This window comes from Ambystoma mexicanum, chromosome 6p (assembly GCF_040938575.1).
Source record: "Ambystoma mexicanum isolate Mex_15411 chromosome 6p, UKY_AmexF1_1, whole genome shotgun sequence".
In the NCBI taxonomy this organism is placed as follows: Eukaryota; Metazoa; Chordata; class Amphibia; order Caudata; family Ambystomatidae; genus Ambystoma; species Ambystoma mexicanum.
Genome location: NC_090935.1, coordinates 95,048,086 through 95,073,256, shown reverse-complemented (window position 1 = coordinate 95,073,256; position 25,171 = coordinate 95,048,086). Strand labels below are relative to the sequence as shown.

The following is a 25,171-nucleotide window of genomic DNA, read 5'->3' as shown; positions in this document are numbered from 1 at the left end:
GAAGAGAGAAGAGATGCATAGTCAAGTCTGGCAGCAGAGTACACCAGATCTGTTCAGTTAGACATTGAGTGAAGCAGGGGCAGAGTAAAAGCAACACACCGGGGTCTGGGACCCATATGAAGAGAGAAGAGATGCATAGTCAAGTCTGGCAGCAGAGTACACCAGATCTGTTCAGTTAGACATTGAGTGAAGCAGGGGTAGAGTAAAAGCAACACACCGGGGCCTGGGACCCATATGAAGAGAGAAGAAATGCATAGTCAAGTCTGGCAGCAGAGTACACCAGATCTGTTCAGTTAGACATTGAGTGAAGCAGGGGTAGAGTACCCGCAAAAGCAACACATCGGGGTCTGGGACCCATATGAAGAGAGAAGAAATGCATAGTCAAGTCTGGCAGCAGAGTACACCAGATCTGTTCAGTTAGACATTGAGTGAAGCAGGGGTAGAGTACCCGCAAAAGCAACACACCGGGGCCTGGGACCCATATGAAGAGAGAAGAGATGCATAGTCAAGTCTGGCAGCAGAGTACACCAGATCTGTTCAGTTAGACATTGAGTGAAGCAGGGGCAGAGTACCCGCAAAAGCAACACACCGGGGCCTGGGACCCATATGAAGAGAGAAGAAATGCATAGTCAAGTCTGGCAGCAGAGTACACCAGATCTGTTCAGTTAGACATTGAATGAAGCAGGGGTAGAGTACCCGCAAAAGCAACACACCGGGGCCTGGGACCCATATGAAGAGAGAAGAGATGCATAGTCAAGTCTGGCAGCAGAGTACACCAGATCTGTTCAGTTAGACATTGAGTGAAGCAGGGGCAGAGTACCCGCAAAAGCAACACACCGGGGCCTGGGACCCATATGAAGAGAGAAGAAATGCATAGTCAAGTCTGGCAGCAGAGTACACCAGATCTGTTCAGTTAGACATTGAATGAAGCAGGGGTAGAGTACCCGCAAAAGCAACACACCGGGGCCTGGGACCCATATGAAGAGAGAAGAGATGCATAGTCAAGTCTGGTAGCAGAGTACACCAGATCTGTTCAGTTAGACATTGAGTGAAGCAGGGGTAGAGTAAAAGCAACACACCGGGGCCTGGGACCCATATGAAGAGAGAAGAGATGCATAGTCAAGTCTGGCAGCAGAGTACACCAGATCTGTTCAGTTAGACATTGAGTGAAGCAGGGGTAGAGTACCCGCAAAAGCAACACACCGGGGCCTGGGACCCATATGAAGAGAGAAGAGATGCATAGTCAAGTCTGGCAGCAGAGTACACCAGATCTGTTCAGTTAGACATTGAGTGAAGCAGGGGTAGAGTACCCGCAAAAGCAACACATCGGGGCCTGGGACCCATATGAAGAGAGAAGAGATGCATAGTCAAGTCTGGCAGCAGAGTACACCAGATCTGTTCAGTTAGACATTGAGTGAAGCAGGGGTAGAGTAAAAGCAACACACCGGGGCCTGGGACCCATATGAAGAGAGAAGAGATGCATAGTCAAGTCTGGCAGCAGAGTACACCAGATCTGTTCAGTTAGACATTGAATGAAGCAGGGGTAGAGTACCCGCAAAAGCAACACACCGGGGCCTGGGACCCATATGAAGAGAGAAGAGATGCATAGTCAAGTCTAGCAGCAGAGTACACCAGATCTGTTCAGTTAGACATTGAATGAAGCAGGGGTAGAGTACCCGCAAAAGCAACACACCGGGGCCTGGGACCCATATGAAGAGAGAAGAGATGCATAGTCAAGTCTGGCAGCAGAGTACACCAGATCTGTTCAGTTAGACATTGAGTGAAGCAGCGGTAGAGTACCCGCAAAAGCAACACACCGGGGCCTGGGACCCATATGAAGAGAGAAGAGATGCATAGTCAAGTCTGGCAGCAGAGTACACCAGATCTGTTCAGTTAGACATTGAGTGAAGCAGGGGTAGAGTAACCGCAAAAGCAACACACCGGGGCCTGGGACCCATATGAAGAGAGAAGAGATGCATAGTCAAGTCTGGCAGCAGAGTACACCAGATCTGTTCAGTTAGACATTGAGTGAAGCAGGGGCAGAGTACCCGCAAAAGCAACACACCGGGGTCTGGGACCCATATGAAGAGAGAAGAGATGCATAGTCAAGTCTGGCAGCAGAGTACACCAGATCTGTTCAGTTAGACATTGAGTGAAGCAGGGGTAGAGTACCCGCAAAAGCAACACACCGGGGTCTGGGACCCATATGAAGAGAGAAGAGATGCATAGTCAAGTCTGGCAGCAGAGTACACCAGATCTGTTCAGTTAGACATTGAGTGAAGCAGGGGTAGAGTACCCGCAAAAGCAACACACCGGGGTCTGGGACCCATATGAAGAGAGAAGAGATGCATAGTCAAGTCTGGCAGCAGAGTACACCAGATCTGTTCAGTTAGACATTGAATGAAGCAGGGGTAGAGTACCCGCAAAAGCAACACACCGGGGCCTGGGACCCATATGAAGAGAGAAGAGATGCATAGTGAAGTCTGGCAGCAGAGTACACCAGATCTGTTCAGTTAGACATTGAGTGAAGCAGGGGTAGAGTACCCGCAACACACCGGGGCCTGGGACCCATATGAAGAGAGAAGAGATGCATAGTCAAGTCTGGCAGCAGAGTACACCAGAACTGTTCAGTTAGACATTGAGTGAAGCAGGGGTAGAGTACCCGCAAAAGCAACACACCGGGGCCTGGGACCCATATGAAGAGAGAAGAGATTCATAGTCAAGTCTGGCAGCAGAGTACACCAGATCTGTTCAGTTAGACATTGAGTGAAGCAGGGGTAGAGTAAAAGCAACACACCGGGGCCTGGGACCCATATGAAGAGAGAAGAGATGCATAGTGAAGTCTGGCAGCAGAGTACACCAGATCTGTTCAGTTAGACATTGAGTGAAGCAGGGGCAGAGTACCCGCAAAAGCAACACACCGGGGCCTGGGACCCATATGAAGAGAGAAGAGATGCATAGTCAAGTCTGGCAGCAGAGTACACCAGATCTTTTCAGTTAGACATTGAGTGAAGCAGGGGCAGAGTAAAAGCAACACACCGGGGTCTGGGACCCATATGAAGAGAGAAGAAATGCATAGTCAAGTCTGGCAGCAGAGTACACCAGATCTGTTCAGTTAGACATTGAGTGAAACAGGGGTAGAGTAAAAGCAACACACCGGGGCCTGGGACCCATATGAAGAGAGAAGAGATGCATAGTCAAGTCTGGCAGCAGAGTACACCAGATCTGTTCAGTTAGACATTGAGTGAAGCAGGGGCAGAGTACCCGCAAAAGCAACACACCGGGGCCTGGGACCCATATGAAGAGAGAAGAGATGCATAGTCAAGTCTGGCAGCAGAGTACACCAGATCTGTTCAGTTAGACATTGAGTGAAGCAGGGGCAGAGTACCCGCAAAAGCAACACACCGGGGCCTGGGACCCATATGAAGAGAGAAGAGATGCATAGTCAAGTCTGGCAGCAGAGTACACCAGATCTGTTCAGTTAGACATTGAATGAAGCAGGGGTAGAGTATCCGCAAAAGCAACACACCGGGGCCTGGGACCCATATGAAGAGAGAAGAGATGCATAGTCAAGTCTGGCAGCAGAGTACACCAGATCTGTTCAGTTAGACATTGAGTGAAGCAGGGATAGAGTACCCGCAAAAGCAACACACCGGGGCCTGGGACCCATATGAAGAGAGAAGAGATGCATAGTCAAGTCTGGCAGCAGAGTACACCAGATCTGTTCAGTTAGACATTGAGTGAAGCAGGGGTAGAGTACCCGCAAAAGCAACACACCGGGGCCTGGGACCCATATGAAGAGAGAAGAGATGCATAGTCAAGTCTGGCAGCAGAGTACACCAGATCTGTTCAGTTAGACATTGAGTGAAGCAGGGGTAGAGTAAAAGCAACACACCGGGGCCTGGGACCCATATGAAGAGAGAAGAGATGCATAGTCAAGTCTGGCAGCAGAGTACACTAGATCTGTTCAGTTAGACATTGAGTGAAGCAGGGGTAGAGTACCCGCAAAAGCAACACACCGGGGTCTGGGACCCATATGAAGAGAGAAGAGATGCATAGTCAAGTCTGGCAGCAGAGTACACTAGATCTGTTCAGTTAGACATTGAGTGAAGCAGGGGTAGAGTACCCGCAAAAGCAACACACCGGGGTCTGGGACCCATATGAAGAGAGAAGAGATGCATAGTCAAGTCTGGCAGCAGAGTACACCAGATCTGTTCAGTTAGACATTGAATGAAGCAGGGGTAGAGTACCCGCAAAAGCAACACACCGGGGCCTGGGACCCATATGAAGAGAGAAGAGATGCATAGTGAAGTCTGGCAGCAGAGTACACCAGATCTGTTCAGTTAGACATTGAGTGAAGCAGGGGTAGAGTACCCGCAACACACCGGGGCCTGGGACCCATATGAAGAGAGAAGAGATGCATAGTCAAGTCTGGCAGCAGAGTACACCAGAACTGTTCAGTTAGACATTGAGTGAAGCAGGGGTAGAGTACCCGCAAAAGCAACACACCGGGGCCTGGGACCCATATGAAGAGAGAAGAGATTCATAGTCAAGTCTGGCAGCAGAGTACACCAGATCTGTTCAGTTAGACATTGAGTGAAGCAGGGGTAGAGTAAAAGCAACACACCGGGGCCTGGGACCCATATGAAGAGAGAAGAGATGCATAGTGAAGTCTGGCAGCAGAGTACACCAGATCTGTTCAGTTAGACATTGAGTGAAGCAGGGGCAGAGTACCCGCAAAAGCAACACACCGGGGCCTGGGACCCATATGAAGAGAGAAGAGATGCATAGTCAAGTCTGGCAGCAGAGTACACCAGATCTGTTCAGTTAGACATTGAGTGAAGCAGGGGCAGAGTAAAAGCAACACACCGGGGTCTGGGACCCATATGAAGAGAGAAGAAATGCATAGTCAAGTCTGGCAGCAGAGTACACCAGATCTGTTCAGTTAGACATTGAGTGAAACAGGGGTAGAGTAAAAGCAACACACCGGGGCCTGGGACCCATATGAAGAGAGAAGAGATGCATAGTCAAGTCTGGCAGCAGAGTACACCAGATCTGTTCAGTTAGACATTGAGTGAAGCAGGGGCAGAGTACCCGCAAAAGCAACACACCGGGGCCTGGGACCCATATGAAGAGAGAAGAGATGCATAGTCAAGTCTGGCAGCAGAGTACACCAGATCTGTTCAGTTAGACATTGAGTGAAGCAGGGGTAGAGTACCCGCAAAAGCAACACACCGGGGCCTGGGACCCATATGAAGAGAGAAGAGATGCATAGTCAAGTCTGGCAGCAGAGTACACCAGATCTGTTCAGTTAGACATTGAGTGAAGCAGGGGTAGAGTACCCGCAAAAGCAACACACCGGGGCCTGGGACCCATATGAAGAGAGAAGAGATGCATAGTCAAGTCTGGCAGCAGAGTACACCAGATCTGTTCAGTTAGACATTGAGTGAAGCAGGGGTAGAGTACCCGCAAAAGCAACACACCGGGGCCTGGGACCCATATGAAGAGAGAAGAGATGCATAGTCAAGTCTGGCAGCAGAGTACACCAGATCTGTTCAGTTAGACATTGAATGAAGCAGGGGTAGAGTACCCGCAAAAGCAACACACCGGGGCCTGGGACCCATATGAAGAGAGAAGAGATGCATAGTCAAGTCTGGCAGCAGAGTACACCAGATCTGTTCAGTTAGACATTGAGTGAAGCAGGGGTAGAGTACCCGCAAAAGCAACACACCGGGGCCTGGGACCCATATGAAGAGAGAAGAAATGCATAGTCAAGTCTGGCAGCAGAGTACACCAGATCTGTTCAGTTAGACATTGAATGAAGCAGGGGTAGAGTACCCGCAAAAGCAACACACCGGGGCCTGGGACCCATATGAAGAGAGAAGAGATGCATAGTCAAGTCTGGCAGCAGAGTACACCAGATCTGTTCAGTTAGACATTGAGTGAAGCAGGGGTAGAGTACCCGCAAAAGCAACACACCGGGGCCTGGGACCCATATGAAGAGAGAAGAGATGCATAGTCAAGTCTGGCAGCAGAGTACACCAGATCTGTTCAGTTAGACATTGAGTGAAGCAGGGGTAGAGTACCCGCAAAAGCAACACACCGGGGCCTGGGACCCATATGAAGAGAGAAGAGATGCATAGTCAAGTCTGGCAGCAGAGTACACCAGATCTGTTCAGTTAGACATTGAGTGAAGCAGGGGTAGAGTACCCGCAAAAGCAACACACCGGGGCCTGGGACCCATATGAAGAGAGAAGAGATGCATAGTCAAGTCTGGCAGCAGAGTACACCAGATCTGTTCAGTTAGACATTGAGTGAAGCAGGGGTAGAGTAAAAGCAACACACCGGGGCCTGGGACCCATATGAAGAGAGAAGAGATGCATAGTCAAGTCTGGCAGCAGAGTACACCAGATCTGTTCAGTTAGACATTGAGTGAAGCAGGGGCAGAGTACCCGCAAAAGCAACACACCGGGGCCTGGGACCCATATGAAGAGAGAAGAGATGCATAGTCAAGTCTGGCAGCAGAGTACACCAGATCTGTTCAGTTAGACATCGAGTGAAGCAGGGGTAGAGTAAAAGCAACACACCGGGGTCTGGGACCCATATGAAGAGAGAAGAGATGCATAGTCAAGTCTGGCAGCAGAGTACACCAGATCTGTTCAGTTAGACATTGAGTGAAGCAGGAGTAGAGTAAAAGCAACACACCGGGGCCTGGGACCCATATGAAGAGAGAAGAGATGCATAGTCAAGTCTGGCAGCAGAGTACACCAGATCTGTTCAGTTAGACATTGAGTGAAGCAGGGGCAGAGTAAAAGCAACACACCGGGGCCTGGGACCCATATGAAGAGAGAAGAGATGCATAGTCAAGTCTGGCAGCAGAGTACACCAGATCTGTTCAGTTAGACATTGAGTGAAGCAGGGGCAGAGTAAAAGCAACACACCGGGGTCTGGGACCCATATGAAGAGAGAAGAGATGCATAGTCAAGTCTGGCAGCAGAGTACACCAGATCTGTTCAGTTAGACATTGAGTGAAGCAGGGGTAGAGTAAAAGCAACACACCGGGGCCTGGGACCCATATGAAGAGAGAAGAAATGCATAGTCAAGTCTGGCAGCAGAGTACACCAGATCTGTTCAGTTAGACATTGAGTGAAGCAGGGGTAGAGTACCCGCAAAAGCAACACATCGGGGTCTGGGACCCATATGAAGAGAGAAGAAATGCATAGTCAAGTCTGGCAGCAGAGTACACCAGATCTGTTCAGTTAGACATTGAGTGAAGCAGGGGTAGAGTACCCGCAAAAGCAACACACCGGGGCCTGGGACCCATATGAAGAGAGAAGAGATGCATAGTCAAGTCTGGCAGCAGAGTACACCAGATCTGTTCAGTTAGACATTGAGTGAAGCAGGGGCAGAGTACCCGCAAAAGCAACACACCGGGGCCTGGGACCCATATGAAGAGAGAAGAAATGCATAGTCAAGTCTGGCAGCAGAGTACACCAGATCTGTTCAGTTAGACATTGAATGAAGCAGGGGTAGAGTACCCGCAAAAGCAACACACCGGGGCCTGGGACCCATATGAAGAGAGAAGAGATGCATAGTCAAGTCTGGCAGCAGAGTACACCAGATCTGTTCAGTTAGACATTGAGTGAAGCAGGGGCAGAGTACCCGCAAAAGCAACACACCGGGGCCTGGGACCCATATGAAGAGAGAAGAAATGCATAGTCAAGTCTGGCAGCAGAGTACACCAGATCTGTTCAGTTAGACATTGAATGAAGCAGGGGTAGAGTACCCGCAAAAGCAACACACCGGGGCCTGGGACCCATATGAAGAGAGAAGAGATGCATAGTCAAGTCTGGCAGCAGAGTACACCAGATCTGTTCAGTTAGACATTGAGTGAAGCAGGGGTAGAGTAAAAGCAACACACCGGGGCCTGGGACCCATATGAAGAGAGAAGAGATGCATAGTCAAGTCTGGCAGCAGAGTACACCAGATCTGTTCAGTTAGACATTGAGTGAAGCAGGGGTAGAGTACCCGCAAAAGCAACACACCGGGGCCTGGGACCCATATGAAGAGAGAAGAGATGCATAGTCAAGTCTGGCAGCAGAGTACACCAGATCTGTTCAGTTAGACATTGAGTGAAGCAGGGGTAGAGTACCCGCAAAAGCAACACATCGGGGCCTGGGACCCATATGAAGAGAGAAGAGATGCATAGTCAAGTCTGGCAGCAGAGTACACCAGATCTGTTCAGTTAGACATTGAGTGAAGCAGGGGTAGAGTAAAAGCAACACACCGGGGCCTGGGACCCATATGAAGAGAGAAGAGATGCATAGTCAAGTCTGGCAGCAGAGTACACCAGATCTGTTCAGTTAGACATTGAATGAAGCAGGGGTAGAGTACCCGCAAAAGCAACACACCGGGGCCTGGGACCCATATGAAGAGAGAAGAGATGCATAGTCAAGTCTAGCAGCAGAGTACACCAGATCTGTTCAGTTAGACATTGAATGAAGCAGGGGTAGAGTACCCGCAAAAGCAACACACCGGGGCCTGGGACCCATATGAAGAGAGAAGAGATGCATAGTCAAGTCTGGCAGCAGAGTACACCAGATCTGTTCAGTTAGACATTGAGTGAAGCAGCGGTAGAGTACCCGCAAAAGCAACACACCGGGGCCTGGGACCCATATGAAGAGAGAAGAGATGCATAGTCAAGTCTGGCAGCAGAGTACACCAGATCTGTTCAGTTAGACATTGAGTGAAGCAGGGGTAGAGTACCCGCAAAAGCAACACACCGGGGCCTGGGACCCATATGAAGAGAGAAGAGATGCATAGTCAAGTCTGGCAGCAGAGTACACCAGATCTGTTCAGTTAGACATTGAGTGAAGCAGGGGCAGAGTACCCGCAAAAGCAACACACCGGGGTCTGGGACCCATATGAAGAGAGAAGAGATGCATAGTCAAGTCTGGCAGCAGAGTACACCAGATCTGTTCAGTTAGACATTGAGTGAAGCAGGGGTAGAGTAAAAGCAACACACCGGGGCCTGGGACCCATATGAAGAGAGAAGAGATGCATAGTGAAGTCTGGCAGCAGAGTACACCAGATCTGTTCAGTTAGACATTGAGTGAAGCAGGGGCAGAGTACCCGCAAAAGCAACACACCGGGGCCTGGGACCCATATGAAGAGAGAAGAGATGCATAGTCAAGTCTGGCAGCAGAGTACACCAGATCTTTTCAGTTAGACATTGAGTGAAGCAGGGGCAGAGTAAAAGCAACACACCGGGGTCTGGGACCCATATGAAGAGAGAAGAAATGCATAGTCAAGTCTGGCAGCAGAGTACACCAGATCTGTTCAGTTAGACATTGAGTGAAACAGGGGTAGAGTAAAAGCAACACACCGGGGCCTGGGACCCATATGAAGAGAGAAGAGATGCATAGTCAAGTCTGGCAGCAGAGTACACCAGATCTGTTCAGTTAGACATTGAGTGAAGCAGGGGCAGAGTACCCGCAAAAGCAACACACCGGGGCCTGGGACCCATATGAAGAGAGAAGAGATGCATAGTCAAGTCTGGCAGCAGAGTACACCAGATCTGTTCAGTTAGACATTGAGTGAAGCAGGGGCAGAGTACCCGCAAAAGCAACACACCGGGGCCTGGGACCCATATGAAGAGAGAAGAGATGCATAGTCAAGTCTGGCAGCAGAGTACACCAGATCTGTTCAGTTAGACATTGAATGAAGCAGGGGTAGAGTATCCGCAAAAGCAACACACCGGGGCCTGGGACCCATATGAAGAGAGAAGAGATGCATAGTCAAGTCTGGCAGCAGAGTACACCAGATCTGTTCAGTTAGACATTGAGTGAAGCAGGGATAGAGTACCCGCAAAAGCAACACACCGGGGCCTGGGACCCATATGAAGAGAGAAGAGATGCATAGTCAAGTCTGGCAGCAGAGTACACCAGATCTGTTCAGTTAGACATTGAGTGAAGCAGGGGTAGAGTACCCGCAAAAGCAACACACCGGGGCCTGGGACCCATATGAAGAGAGAAGAGATGCATAGTCAAGTCTGGCAGCAGAGTACACCAGATCTGTTCAGTTAGACATTGAGTGAAGCAGGGGTAGAGTAAAAGCAACACACCGGGGCCTGGGACCCATATGAAGAGAGAAGAGATGCATAGTCAAGTCTGGCAGCAGAGTACACCAGATCTGTTCAGTTAGACATTGAGTGAAGCAGGGGTAGAGTAAAAGCAACACACCGGGGCCTGGGACCCATATGAAGAGAGAAGAGATGCACAGTCAAGTCTGGCAGCAGAGTACACCAGATCTGTTCAGTTAGACATTGAATGAAGCAGGGGTAGAGTACCCGCAAAAGCAACACACCGGGGCCTGGGACCCATATGAAGAGAGAAGAAATGCATAGTCAAGTCTGGCAGGATAGAGCACCACACTTGGCGCTACAGTTTTGAGTTGGAGGAAGAAACAAGGGGACGAGACTTTACCTCCTGATACAAGGAAAATGTGCTTTGTGATAAACCATCTACAGGTAAGTCTGGCAGGATAGTGAACCATGCTTAACAGTACGTTTGGGAATTAAAGACAAGAAAAGGGAAAGGGACTCTGCTCGGACATTTGAGAATGGTGCTTTGTATACTTTTGGAAGAACAGTTAAAGAGCAAGAATTTATATTAAAGTACCACTCCAAGTGGTTCTTCATAAAGAACAGAACAATCACACCCATGTCTGTTGTGAGCGAGGACTCTCTCTGGATCAAGAAGACACACAGTTTTTTCTTAGTTTAGTGCAAGGGACTGAAATAGCTTTGGACACAGGACAGTGGGCAATATACCTTTTACGGACATCCTGACAGAGTGCTTAGTATTTGATTTGCGGCAGGGAAAGCCCTCTTAGTAATTAATAGGGCTAGCTAGGTGTTTCCCTTGTTTTCTTTTGAATAAAAGTCTTTGGCAACAAGCATGCCAGCACTGTGTCAGACCCATACTTCTGCACCCTTGTAGATATTAGAAAAGGCTCTATTCTCAATACCACAAGACGTTGTTGCCCACAAGGAAACAGCTAGAGGTACACAGGGATTTGGGGAAGCAGACTTGTCCCAAAAAAATAAACCACCTCAAGAAATAGAAGACGCTGATCGCATTCCTGATTTGGCATTTGGCAACAAAACGACCAGATCCTTACTGGGGCTTTTGCAAAAGTGGTCCCAGAGGAAGGACGATATCAAGCCAGTCACCACTTCTTCTTAAAAAGGGGTCTATTATATCGGGGCAACACAAGTTCAGAAGGGGTACCTCATGCCCAATTAGTGGTCCCACAAAGTCACAGGAGCGTGGTGTTAGAACTAGCCCACTCCTGTTTGACTACCGCCCACCAAGTAGTTGGGAAAACTCAAAGTCAGATAACACCAAAGTTTTACTGGCCAGGGGTATTTGCAGTTGTGAAGAACGTTGTACTGACATGTGAGATCTGTCAGAAGATAGAAACTACTTCGGCTCCCCTGTCGCCCCTACAACAATTGCCTATCATTGACATTCTGTGGTCATGGATAGAAATGGATATTGTGGGCCCTCTAGAAACATCCAGACTATGCATCATTTCATCTTAGTAATAGTTGATTATGCTAAACACTATCCTGAGGCCTTAACGTTGTAGAATAGTACAACGCAAGAGATCCTCAAGCATTTAATTCCTTTCCTCTTAAAAGGGAGATTCCGATAAGAGATCCTCACAGGTCAGAGTACCACCTTTATGAGACATCGAGAAAGGAATACAACACTACGCTGAGGAAGTCCCACGTCTATGTAGTGTATGAAAGGGGAGGAGCCTGGAGAACAGTGTTGAGCAAGGCTACAGGAAGCTTTAAATGGGTTGCTTTGGCATTGAGACATTTTGAGTTGGTTGTTCTCAGTGAATCACGGGCGTTGAGACAGTCCACTGATGTAGCACTGGCACTGTAGTGGTATTCATCGGAAATTGGGTGTAGACACCAGACAGGAGCTGGCTCGAGTCTTCCTCTCAAATTGGTCGAGTCAGATCGAAGAGGTTCCACAGTGAAATGGGAGTCTTCAGTGATGATCGTCTCAAAAAAGGTGGAGAGCAGGCAGGCGATGGGTCAAGTCAGTGGCGGACTGAAAAGCGACGAGTGTCGTAGTGGGCTCCGGATCCTGGCTTTTGGCGCTTTGGAGTCCATCAGTTTGTAGGCAGGAATGTTACTTTGTACTGCCATGTTACCAAAGTACAAGACAGCTGCTGAGATGCTTTCCTTATGCTTTTCAGCATGGAAGGTTCTGGAATGGGAGGCCTGATTAGCCGACCTCACTCTCAGAGACAGATCTTCCTGCATCATTAGGCTGCTCTGCCCTCATATATGGCATTCTGTCAGACAGCTAGACAGGCCTGTATGGGGGAGAACGAGCTGGGTGGTACACAGGTGTCCATGCCAGCATGTATGGGGCACAAGAGACCAACATCATTCTAGACAAATGCTAATGCCAGCCTATAAGCGCTGAAAGGGCACTGAGGCAAACAGGTGCTCATGGCAGAGTAGTTGGGGCTGAAAGAGCTTGGAGGTTGGTAGGCCTTTATGCCAGCTTCTCTGGCCTTGAAATGCATCAAAGTACATGGGTGTTCATGCCAGCCTGTATGGGCCTGAAAGGGATTGCAAGTAGAGAAGCATTCATGCCGGCCTGTATGGGCCTGAAAGGGCTTGCAAGTAGATAAGCATTCATGCCGGCCTTTATGGGCCTGAAAGGGCTTGCAAGTAGATAAGCATCCATGCCGGCCTGTATGGACCTGAAAAGGATTGCAAGTAGATAAGCATCCATGCCGGCCTGTATGGGCCTGAAAGGGCTTGGAAGTAGATAAGCATCCATGCTGGCCTGTATGGGCCTTAAAGGGCTTGCAAGTAGATAAGCATCCATGCCAGTCTGTATGGGCCTGAAAGGGCTTGCAAATAGATAAGCATCCATGCCAGCCTGTATGGACCTGAAAGGGATTGCAAGTAGATAAGCATTCATGCCAGCCTGTATGGGCCTGAAAGGGATTGCAAGTAGAGAAGCATTCATGCCGGCCTGTATGGGCCTGAAAGGGCTTGCAAGTAGATAAGCATCCATGCCGGCCTGTATGGACCTGAAAGGGCTTGCAAGTAGATAAGCATTCATGCCGGCCTTTATGGGCCTGAAAGGGCTTGCAAGTAGATAAGCATCCATGCCGGCCTGTATGGACCTGAAAGGGATTGCAAGTAGATAAGCATCCATGCCGGCCTGTATGGGCCTGAAAGGGCTTGGAAGTAGATAAGCATCCATGCTGGCCTGTATGGGCCTGAAAGGGCTTGCAAGTAGATAAGCATCCATGCCAGTCTGTATGGGCCTGAAAGGGCTTGCAAATAGATAAGCATCCATGCCGGCCTGTATTGGCCTGAAAGGGATTGCAAGTATATAAGCATTTATGGCGGCCTATATGGGCCTGAAAGGGCTTGCAAGTAGATTAGCATCCATGCCGGCCTGTATGGGCCTGAAAGAGATTTCAAGTAGATAAGCGTTCATGCCGGCCTGTATGGGCCTGAAAGGGCTTGCAAGTAGATAAGCATTCATGACAGCCTGTATGGCGTTGAATGGGCTTGGAAGTAGATAAGCATTCATGCCAGCCTGTATGGACCTGAAAGGGATTGCAAGTAGATAAGCATTCATGACAGCCTGTATGGGCCTGAAAGGGATTGCAAGTAGATAAGCATTCATGCCGGCCTACATGGGCCTGAAAGGGCTTGCAAGTAGATAAGCATTCATGCCGGCCTGTATGGGCCTGAAAGGGATTGCAAGTATATAAGCATTTATGGCGGCCTATATGGGCCTGAAAGGGCTTGCAAGTAGATTAGCATCCATGCCGGCCTGTATCGGCCTGAAAGGGATTGCAAGTAGATAAGCATCCATGCCGGCCTGTATGGGCCTGAAAGGGCTTGCAAGTAGATAAGCATCCATGCCGGCCTTTATCGGCCTGAAAGGGATTGCAAGTAGATAAGCATCCATGCCGGCCTGTATGGGCCTGAAAGGGCTTGCAAGTAGATAAGCATCCATGCCGGCCTGTATGGGCCTGAAAGGGCTTGCAAGTAGATAAGCATTCCTGACAGCCTGTAAGGCGTTGAATGGGCTTGGAAGTAGATAAGCATTCATGCCAGCCTGTATGGACCTGAAAGGGATTGCAAGTAGATAAGCATTCATGACAGCCTGTATGGGCCTGAAAGGGATTGCAAGTAGATAAGCATTCATGCCGGCCTACATGGGCCTGAAAGGGATTGCAAGTAGATAAGCATTCATGCCGGCCTTTATGGGCCTGAAAGGGCTTGCAAGTAGATAAGCATCCATGCCGGCCTGTATGGACCTGAAAAGGATTGCAAGTAGATAAGCATCCATGCCGGCCTGTATGGGCCTGAAAGGGCTTGGAAGTAGATAAGCATCCATGCTGGCCTGTATGGGCCTTAAAGGGCTTGCAAGTAGATAAGCATCCATGCCAGTCTGTATGGGCCTGAAAGGGCTTGCAAATAGATAAGCATCCATGCCAGCCTGTATGGACCTGAAAGGGATTGCAAGTAGATAAGCATTCATGCCAGCCTGTATGGGCCTGAAAGGGATTGCAAGTAGAGAAGCATTCATGCCGGCCTGTATGGGCCTGAAAGGGCTTGCAAGTAGATAAGCATCCATGCCGGCCTGTATGGACCTGAAAGGGCTTGCAAGTAGATAAGCATTCATGCCGGCCTTTATGGGCCTGAAAGGGCTTGCAAGTAGATAAGCATCCATGCCGGCCTGTATGGACCTGAAAGGGATTGCAAGTAGATAAGCATCCATGCCGGCCTGTATGGGCCTGAAAGGGCTTGGAAGTAGATAAGCATCCATGCTGGCCTGTATGGGCCTGAAAGGGCTTGCAAGTAGATAAGCATCCATGCCAGTCTGTATGGGCCTGAAAGGGCTTGCAAATAGATAAGCATCCATGCCGGCCTGTATTGGCCTGAAAGGGATTGCAAGTATATAAGCATTTATGGCGGCCTATATGGGCCTGAAAGGGCTTGCAAGTAGATTAGCATCCATGCCGGCCTGTATGGGCCTGAAAGAGATTTCAAGTAGATAAGCGTTCATGCCGGCCTGTATGGGCCTGAAAGGGCTTGCAAGTAGATAAGCATTCATGACAGCCTGTATGGCGTTGAATGGGCTTGGAAGTAGATAAGCATTCATGCCAGCCTGTATGGACCTGAAAGGGATTGCAAGTAGATAAGCATTCATGACAGCCTGTATGGGCCTGAAAGGGATTGCAAGTAGATAAGCATTCATGCCGGCCTACATGGGCCTGAAAGGGCTTGCAAGTAGATAAGCATTCATGCCGGCCTGTATGGGCCTGAAAGGGATTGCAAGTATATAAGCATTTATGGCGGCCTATATGGGCCTGAAAGGGCTTGCAAGTAGATTAGCATCCATGCCGGCCTGTATCGGCCTGAAAGGGATTGCAAGTAGATAAGCATCCATGCCGGCCTGTATGGGCCTGAAAGGGCTTGCAAGTAGATAAGCATCCATGCCGGCCTTTATCGGCCTGAAAGGGATTGCAAGTAGATAAGCATCCATGCCGGCCTGTATGGGCCTGAAAGGGCTTGCAAGTAGATAAGCATCCATGCCGGCCTGTATGGGCCTGAAAGGGCTTGCAAGTAGATAAGCATTCCTGACAGCCTGTAAGGCGTTGAATGGGCTTGGAAGTAGATAAGCATTCATGCCAGCCTGTATGGACCTGAAAGGGATTGCAAGTAGATAAGCATTCATGACAGCCTGTATGGGCCTGAAAGGGATTGCAAGTAGATAAGCATTCATGCCGGCCTACATGGGCCTGAAAGGGCTTGCAAGTATATAAGCATCCATGCCGGCCTGTATGGGCCTGAAAGGGATTGCAAGTAGATAAGCATCCATGCCGGCCTACATGGGCCTGAAAGGGCTTGCAAGTAGATAAGCATCCATGCTGGCCTGTATGGGCCTGAAAGGGATTGCACGTAGATAAGCATCCATGCCGGCCTGTATGGACCTGAAAGGGATTGCAAGTAGATAAGCATTCATGACAGCCTACATGGGCCTGAAAGGGCTTGCAAGTAGATAAGCATCCATGCCGGCCTGTATGGACCTGAAAGAGATTGCAAGTAGATAAGCATCCATGCCGGCCTGTATGGGCCTGAAAGGGCTTGCAAGTAGATAAGCATTCATGCCGGCCTGTATGGACCTGAAAGGGATTGCAAGTAGATAAGCATTCATGCCGGCCTGTATGGACCTGAAAGGGATTGCAAGTAGATAAGCGTTTATGCCGGCCTGTATGGACCTGAAAGGGATTGCAAGTAGATAAGCATTCATGCCGGCCTGTATGGCGTTGAATGGGCTTGCAAGTAGATAAGCATTCATGCCAGCCTATATGGGCCTGAAAGGGCTTGCAAGTAGAGAAGCATTCATGCCAGACTGCATGGCGTTGAATGGGCTGGGCGGTAGACAGTTGTTCGCACCAGTCTTTCTTGCAGTTCTGCTCCTGGTTTCTGCCAGCTCTTCTGCTGCAATACTAGCATCACTCTTTTAATGCTGGCTCTGCCCTTTATCCGCCCATCCTCCTTACTTCGGGTAGTCTGACTCGATGTCTCCGTGTGGCTATCTATCTCTTGTACTCGTTCCCTCTCTCTTTCTAACTCACTCGTCCTCAGTCTCTCGCTTGCATTAAGGGGAAAATTTGTTCTCCTTCGGCCGGTCAACTTGGCCCCGAGCTAAGTTAAGAAATGTGGATGGTGGACACTTTGGCTCTAGGTGGAAGTCTTGTCTTCTCTTTGGATCCATGCCAGTCCCTTGGTGGCTCTGCTCCTGTTTCCCTGTATCTTGACGGGTTCCTCAGTGTCTTACAGGCACCTGTGATGTTCCTGTCGTGCCCTCCTGTCAGGTTCTCATGTTAGCCCCTTTGGTCACATGTGTAATGCTTCAGGTTTGCAGGCATGTGCCCACGCTATGTCACAGTTTAACACCAGATCCCCTTCCTCTGGATGTTAGATGGAGGCAGTGTTGGTCGGCTCGCCTGTGAGGAACTATGGGTGCTTCTCCCGGACGATGGCTTTTGTTCCACCGCTTCCCTCTCTCACACTGGGTTGACCTTCTCGGGGATGTCCAGGTCCCATGGGTTGTAAAAATAGTTGCATGCCTGATATAAAGGAATTGCTCCATTGGTGAAAGACTACAGGTCTGATTTTAGGATTCTCTCCTTCTCAACCCTGCATATAGGTATTAACATAATATCCAGACAATTACATGATAGAAAGACTCCTGTGGGATGGACATGACATTAGTCAAGTGTGGGCAGCTATGCAGTAGGCGCGGGGCAGCACCCTTCATGTAGCACCTCCAGGAAGCTCATGGTTCTGGTCAGGAAGGTGGTCAAATAAGAAAGAGATGGGGCAGGTCCCACAGTGATCAGAGCCAGAACTAGTGCCAGGTCCTGCAGTGATAAGAAGTAAGACTAGCACCAAAACTCAAAGGGGTTATAATGAGAAGGAGAAGAACAAGGGCCAAAAGGGACATCAAAGACAAATACTCATCTTCAGGCAGCTGGAGCTGGAAACTCCTGATCTGGTTTTACCATAATATGTTGTGCACCCACAAATGCAGAGGCGGCTACCCCACTGTCCACTCTATGAGATATGGAAAGCATCAGAGCGCATGAAGTCCATTCATCCATTAGACGTGAGGTGATGTATCTACTTACCTCTCAGCACCCTCTGCTCTGTAGACCAACAGGAGATGAGGAAGCTGTTAGGTGGTACCTTGCCATTGGTGGGACTTATGAAGCCCTTTTAAGGCTAGTGAACCTAGCTGACTCTTAGAAAATAAGCCAACTCTGCAACTGCAGAGAGAGCAAGTCTACAGAAGATGGACTGTCTTACAGTGAGGAAAGGGCACTCGCGCGGGACAGCTACCTCCTACTCTATGCTCCGTGGCCTTGGGCACTGAGCGGCGAGGCTGGACATCAGACTCTGTGAGCCCCATGTTTGGAAAGGTGGGAGGTGGCCCTCCTCTCAGTTTACCTCTTCCAGCCAGTTGTCCAGTAGATGTTTGTAGCGTGGTATGGGCTTGGGTTTCTCCTGCAAATCTTGGTCCTCCATGGCGGCTGAAGCTTGTTGCTGTGGATAAAGGTAATGAGAAAAGGACAAGTCAAAGACCTGAAAACAACGTGTATCAGCCTAGGGCACAGAGCTCAATGGATGTGGTAGCTAGTGGGTACAAAAGTGCTGAGCCTTCACAAGCGAACCCCCCTGCCCAGCTGTGATATTGGTCCATTTTAAACTCTGTTAGTGGCCCTAACCCTGCAGCCGGGACCCTGTCACTCGCACACCAGCCACACTCAAACAGGAAGAAGCAAATGGATCGACTGCCACCGACATCGTTCCTGTTTGGTACGATGTTATTACATCGCCGGAATATTGTTCCATTCGTTGTTTGCCAAATTTGTTTCAATGAAAAAACACATTGATAAATATAGGGAGTGGGGGGGCGGAGGAGGATAAGGGGATATACAGTGTGGAGGGGTGCAGAATAGGGAGTACATGATGGGAGAGGAGGGATTTGGGGGGAAACCCCCAAATATATAGTTTTAAAATATTTGGTGAGTATTTTGAAAAAATCATTTCGCCAAAAAACGAATTGAAACAATAACTGGCCATGTAACAACATATTTTATTCATTTTTAAGATTTGTAAAGCGCACTAGCAGCCCAGAGGCATTGTGGTGCTGTTGCAAGGTGTCTTACCCTGTTTCCCACTCATCATGCCTTGCCGAGAAACAGCAGCAGTGACATGGGGGATACTAAGCATACAGAAACTGTCTTCAATACTTTAACAAGCTGAGTTTATGGCCCTTTAGGAAAGGGCAGCCTAACTTGTTGCTACACCCAAAAGTCTGTCATTTCTCAATAGTCTAAATTATAGTTTATGGACCAGGTGTTTTCAGTGTGTGTGTCTAGAATAAAACTGGCCATCGTACTCAATTCAGTTCAGTCGAGATATACATTTTCTCTTTCTTCTCTTTTTCTAAGCAAATCTGTTTAAAATAACTCATATATGTACACTTATGTATTTTTTGTAGATGTGTTTGTGTGCTAATGGGGAACAAGATTGATCTACCACTAAGTAATTGTTGTCCTGAAGATGGCCCGATACTTACTGTTGTGACCACCATTGACATAAGTGGTACACTATAATGGGCCGAAACATATGTCGACTGCCTAAGGAAAATCTAATGTCTTTTTCCAATGTCTAAATTGCATACATTGATTAACTGTTATGCACAAGTTTTTTCCTCAGTTTTAGAACTCCCCTGTTAGAATATATGAATGATGACTGAATGGTATGATTGATAATCATGTCTGAAATGTTTTTTAAGATATTTTTATGACTATATATGCCAATCCTCCAAAACATGTTATCTTTAAAATTATTAGATACGTGGTTTCTCATTTGTCCTTAAACTATAAGATCCTTCGTTATATGGACTACTACAATTGGTTGGCACGCTTGTGCCAGGTCTGGAACATTTGGTTCATTTAGCAGCACGTAAGCCCAGACCCAGGTGCAAGGAGATGGGCCTGACTCTACCTCGCCACCCAATTAGCCGAGCATCTCTCATTACCAAAGCCTTCTGCCATAAAGATTGTCTTTGAACTTGGCCTTGCAAAGTATCCTTGTCTCTGAAAATACATGGGAGTGCAGGCACTCACTATTGTGTTCTGGGACTCCAAATTCAACTCTATTTTTATTCTTGGCTCACGTGACAGAAGACCACGATCTGGTCCATTTTGCAGGTTTCAAATGTCTTAAATGAATACAACTTGGCACTTTTGGTGTTCTTTCATTGCACCTTAACAAGGGATGATTCATCCTTCACATGTTCACTCCTTTCCAGAATAGATAGCCGACCTTGGCTGCTTCAGTCTTGACTCCAGGCCAGACAACCTAGCCATGCAGCTCCACAAATTCAGCTTATTATTGCTGCAACACAATTCTCCCTTTCCTCTTCATTGGTCTTGGATACCGATGTCCAGCTTCTATACAATGGTGGCTCCGCCTGCGTTCTATTCACTATATATAGCCAGCTTCTATGATGACATAATCTACTTGCGTTTCAGCATCTGTACAATTATTGAACGGTTGATCGTGTGTAGCACTTTGTGCACGTGTAATCTTCTTTTTCATATTTAAAAGTTCTCTTGATTCTTTACTTGTCATTAGTTTCTGTAGGATCCACACATCCTATTCAGCCAGTATCCTGAGACGTCGTTCATACTCTCTTATGATGTCACAGGCTAATTTACATCCAATAGGGTTGTCTCAATGGGTGCCTTCTTTCAAATATACGCTGCGGTATTGGCACAACTGATGGTGTCAAACAGTGAATGATCTCAGGCTTCATATAAGAGGTAGGGGGACATGATTTCCTGCAGAGACATGCAGCTGGCTCCTCTAGAAACCAGTTAATGTAAAATACACACAATAATGACACCATGGGAGAAGATCACACAACTCAACAGAGATCCAAATGGTAACAAACAGCATCAGTGTCAGACAGTCAACAATTGAGAGGACTGTGACGATGGTCTCTTCCACTGGTGCATCTAATGGTGCGCTCCATACGTTTGTCTTTGAACCTCAATGACCGGTGCACGGGGAAATAACCCTGCAAAAATGTAGGCCATTGAAGGGGCAAAATGTAATTTTACTGAAAATAACGAAACTGCCCCTCCCTATTTTCCTTTTTCTCCCCCTGTGTTGTAAGATGGTGGCATGCGACAAATTGGATTCTGCTCTGCAGGAGTACAAGGATAAGTAGAGGTGAAAATGCCCACTCAGTCGTCACACTTCTACAAACCAAAGGCCAACACAATCATAAAGGTAAAACGGGCACAATTAAGAGATATACCGCCTTTACCTTTTGTAGTAATACGGGCCGAGGGAAGGGAATGCTCTCAAGAGGAGTGTGAATGTGATCCAGTAGGGACCCAAACAACACAGCAACGCAGTCCAAAATAAAGGGAATGTCCAATCAAGGTTCTTTTAAAATGTATGTACTTTAATCAAAACACACCATCTTCAAAAGAACTATCAAGGAAACACTGTACAAAACCCACCATTGTGGAAAGAACTGAGAAGATTCAACAGATAGAGAATGTAACACTGTATGAATACAGAGGTGATAGACAAATGTTTAACACAGAAATGTTGGATGAAAAAAAGGAGCAAAAGTGACCAATGACAAAAATGCCTGGGCCTATCAACAGACAACATTAAGACAGGGCAAAGAGAAAGAGGCCAGAGAAGGAACCAACTATCCCTGTCTGTGCTGAGTTCTGACCCTAGTCAATGCTGATATGCTGCTTATTTAAAAGTGGATAGAAAAAGAAAGCAGCAACTTGTCAATATTTCAACTTATTTACTGTCTTACCTTCATTTGCACAACCAACAGCCCTATCAAACAGACTAAAAGAAAGGGGCTATCCAAGAAAGCTCTTGAGGCATGTAAGGAAACAAGCACAGGAGATTCCCTGTGAAACCACCCTAGAGAGAAACTCGTGAGAACAAACACATGAGAACTGCATAACAGCTGTTTTAAGCTATTCAACACGGACAAATCAAGTAAAAAAAGAGATACTGAAGCTGTGGCCAATCCTGAACGTGAGCTCGATACCCCTGCCTCCCCTCGTTTTGCCATTAAAATTAGGAGAAACATCAAAGATTCCCTTGTGCGATTGTACTATCTGGGTTCAGGGAAAACTGTACCACCAACCATTTGAAACATGTCCAAACCAGCAGGTCACTCACCATCTGGTCTGTGCTCAGTATGCCATTTAACCTGTAGGTCCACCTTAGAGACAACTCACATTCACAAACTGCAATTCCAGCAATGTGATTGACCTCATCAGATGTCCATGTGATCTAAAATACATTGGCATGACAGCTAGACCAATAAAGAAAAGGACAGAGGAACAACAATCCTGTATACTCACAAAAAGGGCCAATGCACCCCTGGTGGAGCACTTCCAGACAAAAGGCCATAACCGGAATGAACTGACTTGGATTATCATAGAAAATGTTACTGTTCCACCTAGAGGTGGAGATATACAATCTCTCCTATTAAAAAGGGAACACAGGAGGATCCTTCGCCTAAAGACTGACCAAAGAGGTCTGAACAAACCAATTAACTGTCTATCCCTTACTACTATTTGAGTAGAATACCTGATTACAATGTATTTCAGACAATCAATCCCTTATTAGGTATTTTCTTGGTTGGTGGTCCTAATGAAAAGTTGGCACGCATTAAGAGCAGGGGCAGCATGCTACCAGACTAACATCTCATAATTACATTCAACATCTGGATTATTAGCATCTCTTAAGAAGGTAATTGGAATGCAGCTATTCCATTAAGTTAGCCTAAATAGCAATGCAATGCTGTCTTCCTGACTACAACCGATGGGTCTTGGCACAACCGCCTGTCATAGATAAATACTCACTCCACATTCCCCACCTCCTAATCCTTCTTAATCGGTTGTTGACTCTAATGAAAAGTTGGCACGTACTAGTAGCATGGGCAGCATGCTGCCATATTAACATCTTGCAATTAGATTAAACATCAATATTACCAGCACATCCTAAAATGACAGTTGGCCTGGAGGTATTCGATTAAGTCAGCCTTAATAATACTGCCAAGAGCAACCGCTTATCATAGACAGATATTAACAACAAAAACGCAAGTGGATTCTCTTCACCTTTTAATTCTTCCTCCAGTATGGTGCCTGCGAAAGCACAAATGCTGTAGCAAGTTACCCTCTATGCATGACGGCGTGCATGGGCAAGACCCCGAGTGACAGGTCCTACTGAAGAAGGAGTCGGGATCCTGGGGGCACCCCCCCGGCCCACCTAGTTCATGACAAGACAAAAGGCCAGAAAAACCTGCAACCACCAATTCTACTTCGGACGAATCCCAAATGCACCAATGATTGACAAATACACAGAGAGGTACCCTCTCAGAGAGCCATACAGACCAAGTGCAGTACAAATACATCCTGTGTGAGAGAAGAGCCCGAGACTGTGGTCAGAGACACCTATGTGGACAGCCTGGACTAAGCACCAAGAAGCCATGGTACTGATGTCATTAGAGACACCACGACATAGCAGCGTTAAACATGAAGCACACGTGCAGTCCACACTGCTCCACACAAACACACACTCAAATACAGGAAGAACATGAGTGCACAGTTCTATTGTTAGAGGACAGATATATATATATATATATATATATACATACTGTCATTGCTTTTATTATTTTGCTATTAGCCAAATGCAGTAACGCAGAAACCGCAAGGCACAAGAGATCCCGAGTGAGCTTACTGTAGAGAAGTCAAGTACCCCCAACAAAAGTTCTGCCCCATGTTGCCCTATATGTTGGGAACTGGAAATTGTGACACGTGCAGTACCGGTGAGGATGCCTGTACGCAAAGAATCCTTGAAAAAGGGTATCCACTGAGAAAACCCTATGTGTATTAACAAAGATATGATGGCCTTCTGGATAAAGTCCCGGAAGAAGAGTGAAAATGCGAAAGAAAGAAGACTGGTGATGTCATGCGAAGCAGAGCTGACGTACCCAGAAAAGATTCATGAGGCAAAAGAACAGACATTCTATAAGATCTGAAGAGGAGGTGGTAACGATGAGCAACATTTCGGGCTCGAAATGAAGATGTTCATGCAAAGAAACGCTGAAGAAACTGCAAAGTCATTTTACAATTGTGCAGATGCAGTAACGCAAGTAAACAAAGTGATCTTAAGGCTGTCTATGTAGTGAATAGATTGTGGCGATGCGCCAACGTATATACATAGGAATGTATAGAACTTGGATGTTCCACAATGCACTTTAGCAAGACTTGAACCCTGTGAATAGAAAGGGTTTCAGTGTGGCGCAGTTGGAAAATAACTAATGGCAAAGGAGAATTCAAGAAAGGCTTGGCTGGCCCAGCACCAAGAGGTCGGGCCACTGTGAGCCTGGTTGTCCATCCAGTAGTTACATGAACGTGAGAAAGAAACAAACTTCTGTTTGAGGTGGAATGGAAAAACACTGAAGGCGTCACAAGTTCATCATTTAATAGTTTTAAATGCAGCAAAGAGCTGGAAAACGCAGTCTCCAGTCACATGGTCAGATCAAAATAGACATTGGGTCGAGCTACACCGAAACCAGATGACAAACTATGCCTATACTCCCTTTTATTCTCAGGCAAAGAGAGCTTCTGCAAAGCCAAGTTCAAAGCCTTAATTGACTGGCAGACGGCACGAGTGATGATAGATGTTGGGCTAATTGGGTGGGGAGGCATGACCAGGCCAACCCCCCAAAGCACCTGGGGTACCAGCCTGCGTGCTACTAGCGTGTGGAATATTCCAAAAGGGTACAAGTGTGCCAATCAGTTATAGAGGGCCATGTAACAGAGAGCCCTATAGTTTGTGTAACCAATAGGACGTTGTGTATTTGATGACGTTCATAGTGACTTGTACTAGAGTAGGGTTTAGTTGCCCACCTGATGTTAGAGACCCAATCACTTCCCTGTTAGTATGGAACATATACTTAGATGTCCGCTGTAAGCCTATCACATGCCCAGGTAGGTTCTTGTGGTTTGCCACACAGTGTGATGTCACTGATGACAGGTTTTTACTATAAAAGTTGTGTTTTTTATCAAATGCGTTGAGAGAAATCGAGCGAACGTCTGTTGGTTTTATTTGTAATAAACTGCAGTTTGAACTTGCCATTGACGGAGTCCTCTGTGTATACTGGGGAGGGGGGGGTTGGGCTCTCCAAGTCCGCAGACTTCCAGCATCGCTCTAGCATACCTGGGAGTTTGTCCCAACAAGTTGGTAGAAGAAGATGGTTGGTTGCGTCAGCCCGGCACAAGGTTGTCTCTTCCGTCACGGAACCTGAGAGGTTGCAGGAACCTTGCATAGTTCGAGAAGACCGGGAATGTGTACCCGTGGAAAGGCGGCCAGGAGCCAGCTTGGAAAATGTCCTGCCCGAAGTCAGCGAGGAGTCCAGGCAGACCAGGACGGGGAAGTGGGCACTTTCTGGAGGACAAGGCAGCCGAGCAGCGC

The 25,171-nt window shown here is 47.7% G+C and overlaps 1 protein-coding gene across 2 annotated transcripts in view; it reads right to left on the bottom strand.

Moving 5' to 3' along the window:
- The window catches only part of SPAG8 (sperm associated antigen 8), a 419,928-nt gene that overhangs the window by 201,953 nt on the left and 192,804 nt on the right, over window positions 1-25,171 (bottom strand). For both annotated transcript variants that reach the window (XM_069626773.1, XM_069626774.1), the window contains exon 2: window positions 18,080-18,175. In XM_069626773.1, coding sequence (XP_069482874.1) covers window positions 18,080-18,175 — 96 coding nt within the window. The remainder of the gene's footprint in view (window positions 1-18,079; window positions 18,176-25,171) is intronic.